At 43.8% G+C, this 8,636-nt stretch overlaps 1 protein-coding gene across 10 annotated transcripts in view; it reads right to left on the bottom strand.

The window, feature by feature from the left end:
• Window positions 1-417: 417 nt before the first annotated feature.
• Window positions 418-8,636, bottom strand: part of LOC136572290 (zinc finger protein 585A-like) — a 335,481-nt gene continuing 327,262 nt past the window's right edge. For all 10 annotated transcript variants that reach the window (XM_066572729.1, XM_066572721.1, XM_066572723.1 and 7 more), the window contains one exon: window positions 418-4,070. In XM_066572729.1, coding sequence (XP_066428826.1) covers window positions 1,108-4,070 — 2,963 coding nt within the window. In that variant the 3' untranslated portion in view covers window positions 418-1,107. The remainder of the gene's footprint in view (window positions 4,071-8,636) is intronic.

Genomic DNA, 8,636 nt, shown 5'->3' with positions numbered 1-8,636 from the left:
AACCACCCCCAAGTGAGGCCCAGACTTACAGTCCTAATCCAAGCCGCAGATCTTCACTATCAAACATGGCTCTGTGCCAACTTCAAGACATGGAAACTAGACTGGTAGAAGTCTTGTAGGGTTCTGATGTATTATTAAGTCAGGCTAGAATTAAATGCAACAGGATTCGCCTGTATATCCAGCGGTACTAGCAGAGCTGACAGACATGTTTGGAGCTGATTTTGTATCTACTGCACTCCTGGAATAAACATGTTGATTCTGGGGGCTTTGCAGCAGTTTGAATATTGCCCACATACGTGGTTAGGATGGGCTTATGGTGTGAAATGTACTTAACAAACTTTCTTTGTGACCAGAAAGTAGTAGAAGACCAGGAAGAACCAGGATAGGAGAAGCAGGCAATTATGAGACGAGAGTGACTGATTTTATAGCATGGATTTATTTATTTTTTTCCAACATTCTGACCATTTAAAAAAAATAGCATCCGGACAAGTTTTCTAGGCCTACTCACATCACCTTCACAGGGGCTGTCCAGAGGCACTAAATACTTATATAGACCCACAGTGTCAGAACCTCCACTTCCAAGCCTGGTTGTGGCAAATGAGTCGAACAGCCTTGCTGATATTAATTACAGAGAGAAGGGTCATACCACGTGACCCGGTGTTGATACAAGGCCAGAAGTTAAAGTTCCACAATTGTGGGTCATTTAAAATATTTAGCGCGCCTTGACAATCTCTGTAAGTAGATGCAGTGTTACTTTACTTTCAACAGTTTACCGTGGAAAATTCCTTAATTTTTCCACAATAAACCCTCCATATTCGTCATACTGGAGTTATCTGTCCTGGTGAGCGTTATTGATGATGACTGCAGCCATTGACAAACAATAGCTGTCACAGAGCTCATACAAAAACTTCAATATTAAGCAGTGATGGTTTTCTGTATTGCAGCCAAGTATCAGAAGGCATCCTGAGGCAGCAGGTCATACAATAGAGCTCCACACCTGCTGCATTTCCCACATTCTAAACATGGCTTCTTGCCTTTTGGCATTCTTGGATGCTTTGGATGCTTAACAAGACCTGACAAACATATTTCCTGCATCCCGATTGGCTACTACCCTGCGTGACCTCCTACATGCTCAACAAGATCTGATTTATGGGTAAAACGGCTTCCACATTCTAAGCATGAAAATAACTTCTCCCCTGTGTGAATTCGCTGATGTCTCTCAAGATGACCTTTAAGCATAAAACATTCCCCACATTGTGAACATAAAAATGACTTCTCTTCTGTGTGAGATCTTAGATGTTCCACAAGAGAATCTTTGTGTGTAAAGCCTTTTCCACAGTCCAAACATGAATACGGATTCTTTCCTCTGTGACTTCTCTCATGCATAACAAGAGCAGATTTCTGGCTAAAGCATTTCCCACAATGTGAACATGAAAATGGTTTCTGTTTTCTGTGACTTCTCTCATGTTTAACAAGAGTAGATTTCTGGCTAAAGCATATTCCACATTCTGAACAGGAAAAAGACTTATCTCCTGTGTGACTTTTTAGATGTTCTGCAAATCTTGCTTTATTGGTGAAACATTTCTCACATTCAGGACATGAAAATGGCTTCTCTTCAGTGTGAGTTCTCTGATGCTCATTTAGCCCATCTTTAGTAAAAAAACATTTCCCACATTCTGAACATGAAAAAGGCTCATCTCCTGTGTGAGTTTTCTGATGTATAACAAGATGTGATTTCTGCCTATAACGTTTCCCACATTCTGAACATGAATACGGCTTCCCTCCAGTGTGAATTATTTGATGCGCCTTTAGTCTGGGTTCAGTGACAAAACATTTCCCACATTCTGAGCACAAATACGGCTTCACTCCTGTGTGAATTTTTTTATGTTTAGCTAGATTTGATGCATCTGTAAAGCTTTTTTCACATTCTAAACATGAATATGGCTTCTCTCCTGTATGAATTCTCTCATGCTCATTTAGTCTGGCTTTAGTATTAAAACCTTTCCCACATTCTGAACATGTAAAAGGCTTCTCTCCTCTGTGTCTCCTCTCATGTATAACAAGATATGATTTTGATGCAAAACATTTGCCACATTCTGAACATGAAAAAGACTTTTTTCCTCTGTGACTTCTTAAATGTTCTGTGAATCTTACTTTATGGGTAAAACATTTCCCACATACCCTACATGAAAATGGCTTCTCCTCAGTGTGAGTTCTCAGATGTAGCAGGAGAGAGAATTTAAAGGCAAAACACCTTCCACATTCTGAGCATGAATACGGTTTTTCTCCTGTGTGAGTTTTCTGATGTGTAACAAGATGTGATTTCTGTCTAAAATTTTTCCCACATTCTGAGCATGAATACGGCTTCTCTCCTGTGTGTGTTTTCTGGTGTTTAACAAGACATGATTTTCGTTTAAATCGTTTACCACATTCTTTACATGAATACGGCTTTTCTCCCGTGTGAGATTTCTGATGTATAACAAGATGTGATTTCTGCCTATAACTTTTCCCACATTCTGAACATGAATACGGCTTCTCTCCTGTGTGAATTATCTGATGCGCCTTTAGTCTGGGTTCAGTGATAAAACATTTCCCACATTCTGAGCACAAATACGGCTTCACTCCTGTGTGAATTTTTTTATGTTTAGCTAGATTTGATGCATCTGTAAAGCTTTTTTCACACTCTGAACATGAATATGGCTTCTCTGTGGTATGAATTCTCTGATGTATAACAAGATTTGCTTTTGATGTAAAATATTTCCCACATTCTGAACATGAAAAAGACTTCTCTCCTGTGTGACTTCTCAGATGTTCTGTAAATCTTGCTTTATGAGTAAAACATTTCTCACATTCAGGACATGAAAATGGTTTCTCTGCAGTGTGAGTTCTAAGATGTACCACAAGAGATAACTTATGCTTAAAACATTTCCCACATTCTGAACATGAATACGGCTTCTCTCCTGTGTGAGTTTTCTGATGGTTAACAAGACATGATTTCTGTCTAAACTGTTTCTCACATTTTGAGCATGAATACGGCTTTTCTCCTGTGTGAATTCTCTGATGTTCTTTTAAATTGGCTTTAGTAAAGAAACCTTTCCCACATTCTGAACATATAAAAGGCTTCACTCCAGTGTGAATTCTCTTATGTTTAGCTAGATTTGATGCATCTATAAAATCTTTCCCACATTCTGAACATGAATACAGTTTCTCTCCTGTATGAGTTTTCTGATGTTGAACAAAACATGATTTCTGTCTAAACTGTTTCCCACATTCTGAGCAAGAATATGGCTTCTCTCCTGTGTGAATTCTCTGATGTTCCTTTAGACTGGGTTTAGTAATGAAACATTTCCCACATTCTGAACATATAAAAGGCTTCACTCCTGTGTGAGTTCTCCTATGTGTAGCTCGACTTGATGCATCTAAAAAGCATTTGTCACATTCTGAACATGAAAACGGCTTCTCTCCTGTGTGAGTTCTCTTATGTTTAACCAGACTTGATGCATCTATAAAACATTTTTCACACTCTGAACATCCATATGGCTTCTCTCCTGTGTGACTTCTCTTATGTCTAATAAGATAAGATTTATATTTAAAACATTCCCCACATTCTGGACATGGATACGGCTTCTCTGTTGTGTGAACTTTTTGATGTGTAACAAGACTTGATGCATCTGTAAAGCATTTGTTACATTCTGAACAGGAATGCGGCTTTTCTCCTGTGTGACTTCTCTTATGTATAACAAGAGTTGATTTACATCTAAAACACCTTCCACATTCTGAACATGAATATGGCTTCTCCCCGCTGTGAATGGCTTGATGTTCAGTGAGAACGGCTTTCATAGTAAAGCATTTGCCGCACTCTGAACATGAAAATGGCCTCTGATCGATGTGAATTCTCCTGTGGACGGAAAGAGTCGATTTCCTTTTAAAACGTTGCCCACACCCAGAACATGCAAACATCTTGCCCAGTCCATGGCCACTTTCCCTGCCAGTCTGTGATTGATGATGTTTTAGTTCAGAATTGGGGGATAAAAGGTGATGTCCATGAGAGCCTCCTATGCAGTCTTTACCTGGAAGAGGGAACAAATATTTAAGCAAACCAAATAATTGATGCTTTACTACACAATGAGCAAGGCAGTCAGCAAATCAAGTTACAGACATGAAGGTTGATTCTAAGCTGCCACCAGATTCTATTCAATACATTAAACAGCAGCTACAAAGTGCCAATTTGAGGATCCCCAAATCCATAGAAACATGGACTCTTTTCCCAAAAATTTTAGGGGTTCTCATCCAATCATGAGGTTTGAGCTACATCCAAAGCCCTTGGACAACAGTTGAGTTTGATGGGGAAAGATGCACTGATATCTCCTCTGCAGCTGCAGCGCAAATGCTGTGTTATATGGAAGGCATTATATGGCTATCAGCTATGTAATACATGGACAGCTTGTATTTGCCATAGTGGGAGTAACACTCAAACTGCAACTCTCCATTCTGAATCACAGAATGGGGTCCCGAGCAGAGGACTCATCCGTGAGGTCTATATTCCTTTATCCGGTCTGGTCTAGATTCACAACAACCCTATCATCAGCACTAAAGCCGCAGCCTTATCCCAGTCCGGTCTAGATGCACTACAGCCGCAGCCTTATCCCAGTCCGGTCTAGATGCACTACAGCCGCAGCCTTATCCCAGTCCGGTCTAGATGCACTACAGCCGCAGCCTTATCCCAGTCCGGTCTAGATGCACTACAGCCGCAGCCTTATCCCAGTCCGGTCTAGATGCACAACAACCACAATCTTACATTTTACATGGTTTCTCAGCATTCTAAGCCAAGTAGCCTGTACTGAGATAAATACCATTAATGTCCCCCGGGCTATGATGATACACTGTGCTATTAACTTCACAACACCAGGAGGCGCTCCACACACACTGTTCTATATCCCAGCAAGAAGCATTACAATCTGCCTCCATCCTGGGCGCACAGACATGAAACTGATCCGAACCATCATCAGCCGAGCTCTACAGGCCGCCGGCCACCTGATGCCATCAGTATCTTCAGGACACCAGCAGATCTCCATGGCCGCTCGCTGTGATCCAGGATACTAGGCCTTGACCGACAGCAGAATCTGCAGTAATCTGCTTCATCTACGCCCAATCAGCCCGTCCTGCTCTGACTTACACCCACCGGCCACCACGGAGTTGGATTAAGGTGGTTATATGTGAAATTCCAAATTCACTTTTTGAGCCCTGTGGCCTACTGGTGGATAAAGCCGGGAACTAAATTTACAGACTAACCCCTACGACTTCCGGCTGGTAACCTTACCAGCAGAGAGAGCAGCTGAAGACTCTCTCCTCTCTCATAGACCACCTGTAAGGATCCATCAGACCAAAACAGAGACTTCTTACTCCACATCTTGCCTGCAGGACTCGATTGGAAGGAGCAGGAACACAGCAATATGGCGTTCATTGGTCTCATGCAGAGAAGATAACTTCCCATCACACCACAGATCAGCCACATTAGGAGGCATATTTCCATTTAGGAGAGGCTAAGTGCTCTCCACGCTCCATGCCTGACCCCAATCTTATTCCCCTCTCCAACATTAAAGTACCTACATTGGCCAACTCCTAAAGTACTGATCATCTGCCGCTATTTAGGGAACATTTCAGACATCCTCATTTTCTCACAAAGACACAGCTAGCTTAAACCGGTTGTAACAAGTTCTAACGATAACTTTGTGATCGATGGGGGTCTGACTGCTGGGACCCCAAGTATTCTCGAGAATAGGGGTCTCAAAGGTGCCTGTAATCGCACCAGCATGCCGCTGCTTTATTCATTTCAATGGGAGTGCTGGAAATTGACAGTTGAGCGCTCTGCAATCTCCGGAGATGAAATTGGAATACACGGAGCCAGGGCTTGCACATGTGGGAACTTTTAGACCTCCCACTGATTGGGCCCCCACAGATCAAAAACTTATCCTGTGGATAAGGAATAGCTTTATAACATGGCACGACCCCTCTAACTCGCTTAGGTCCTCACAAGTGTATCCTGCCCCGCACAAACCTAGGAAAGCCTCACCCTGTCTGCCCCCAGACGGAGTTCTACAATTCCCCCTGCAGCACACAGGCACACGAGGCATTGGTTTTTCCAAGGGTAGTTGCAATTTTTTAAGACTGCCTTTCAGCTCTCCGCCACAATAATGTCACTCCTGGCATGAGCAGCCAGCTCCCTCATGTCAAAGTAGGTCCAGACAGTCTTCAGACCCTCCACTTTTTGTTTTACACGTTGTGGCCTTATTTTCTCCATCATTCTGCACCAAATACCCCATAATGACAAAGTGACAACAAAATGGGGGAAATCTTTGTACATTTTAAAAAAAAATTAAAAGCTAATATTTTGCAGTGACATAAGTATTCACACCCCGTAGACAAGTAAACAAATACCACATTTTGGTCATATAAGTAACCTTGCAAGATTATAAATCTACCATGTGGGTCTATCTCAGTTTTGTTTATAGAAAGGGGGAGTGAGTTATGTAAAAGGATTGAAACATCTTAAAGTTTTAGGGGGGCGACTGAGGAACAGACTCGCAAGTATTCAGAATGGAGATATTTAGGGGCAGAAGAGGAGAAGAAATGAGTTTCCTGAAGACCAATGACGTCTGCTATAGTTTTAAGATATTGTAGGAAGGCCTTTTGCCTCTTAAGTCGGGGATTAAACCCTTTGACACTTTGTGAAAGTATAACAACCATCGCAGAGTAGAGATGAGGGCTGTAATTATCTATTTATTATAGGAGAGATGTGGGGGTTGCCGAGGCTCTGGAAAGAATAATCACAATGTGTGGAAACATAACCAAAAACAGAAAAACAAAGAGTGGCATAATTGTAGAATTAGCGTTAATGTGCTAATGGGTCAAATAACCCTAAGTAGTCCAGAGTGAGCGCGCCTCTGACTAATGATAGAGTCTGGAGGGGAGAGAGCATCAAGTTTCTCAAACCCGTCCTGGTGCAGTAGAAAAACATTAGAAATAGGAAACCAGAGGGCGTGGCCTGAGGCTCGAGGGACTAGGTCGCTTTCCTTGCAGGCTCCCGCTAGACCTCCACTACTCGTGGCACACACGGCATCCAACAGCAGAATCTGCTCATAATGGTCCGCAATAGACGTCCTGGAAGCCGGGGAGCACTGGACCGTGAAGATTCGGGCTCCTTGAACGCATTTTGGGGGCACAATTTGAAGAGGAAGCCGGCTCCAGCAGGTCCCAAGATGGCGCCGCCACTAACTCCAGTGGGAGAAGCTTCAGCCTCTCACATCTCCGGGCCGACTGCAGCAGGCTACCCGCTGTTATCTCCGTTCCGTACCCAGCGACATGGGTCTCCTGATGCCCGAGAGCATCGGTGTCCATCTCCCATACTGCAAAGGCTGCAGAAAACTCAGGGGAGACTCCTGCGGCCGCCCTCCCACCTCGGCTGACACCAGCACAAAAGGGCTGAAGGCTGGCATGGGATTTCCTAAGGTCTCTCCTGAATCTCCTCAGACAGGAGGCACATTGAGCGAGACTTTCCCACTGCGCCCCCCGCCCCACCACCCTTCCCGCAGTCCTCTGGATCTCGCCTGCAGGAAGATGGACTTAAAGTAATGGTGAGTAAATCCACCTGCACCTGGGGGGGGGGGGGGTGCATCACTTCATACATTCAGATAACAGGCAGCAGGAGGGGAGTCCCTAGCCGATCTCTTTACCAGGCAAATAGTGAAGATGCCCAGCTTCCCGGGGCCCTCAAGGCCCAGACAAAGAGTCCACCTTTAACTATTAAATCTGCAAAAAGGTCCAGCAGCCCAAACACCCATTAGAACAGACACAACAGAAGCGGCAGATATTGATGATGAATGGGATTGGAAAGCCCACCTGAGGAGTATGAGATACTGAAGAAAGCTACGAGCTCGCAAATGCAGGCTATAGCAGCGCTACAGTCAGAAATCAAACATATTGGTCATAGGGTCGCTGACTATGAAGAGTCGCAACTACAGCTTTAATCTCAGGCTAATGAACACCATCGCATCTTACTAGATCATTCCCTGCAAATTACTACTATCCTGACGCAGCTTAACGACATTGAAAATCGCAACAGACGAAATAATGTCTGAATCAGGGGCCTGAGTGAGGAGGTAGAGCCAGCGCAGCTGGAGTGCTGGACCAAAAAATGCTTTGGTGACCTTAAGAGACCTGCTAACAGCTTAATGGAAATCGATCGAATTCACAGATCTCTGGGTCCCAAAAGTACAGATTCAGCTCGGCCCCAAGATGTTATATGTAGGTTCCACTTTTATAAAGATAAGGAGGACTTGCTGAGGCAAATCAGAGAAGGAGGCCCTATCACATACAGGGGTGCTGCCCTCCTTGTGCTCCTGGACCTCTCAAGAAGGACCCTCCAGCTTCGTAGAGCTCTCAGACCTATATTAAGTGTTCTAAAAAAAGAACATTCCTCATCGCTGGGGGTACCCGTTTCAGTTACAGGCTGGAAGAGATGGTGACACAGCAATATTCAGAGGTCTGGGGGACCTCCAAAAGTTCTTGGCCAAGTTCGAACTACCAATGATCTCGATACCAGAATGGCTGCTAGTTTCCAATGTCAAGCGCGACTG

This window comes from Eleutherodactylus coqui, chromosome 7 (assembly GCF_035609145.1).
Source record: "Eleutherodactylus coqui strain aEleCoq1 chromosome 7, aEleCoq1.hap1, whole genome shotgun sequence".
Classification (NCBI taxonomy): Eukaryota; Metazoa; Chordata; class Amphibia; order Anura; family Eleutherodactylidae; genus Eleutherodactylus; species Eleutherodactylus coqui.
This window is presented reverse-complemented; position numbering and strand designations above follow the sequence as displayed.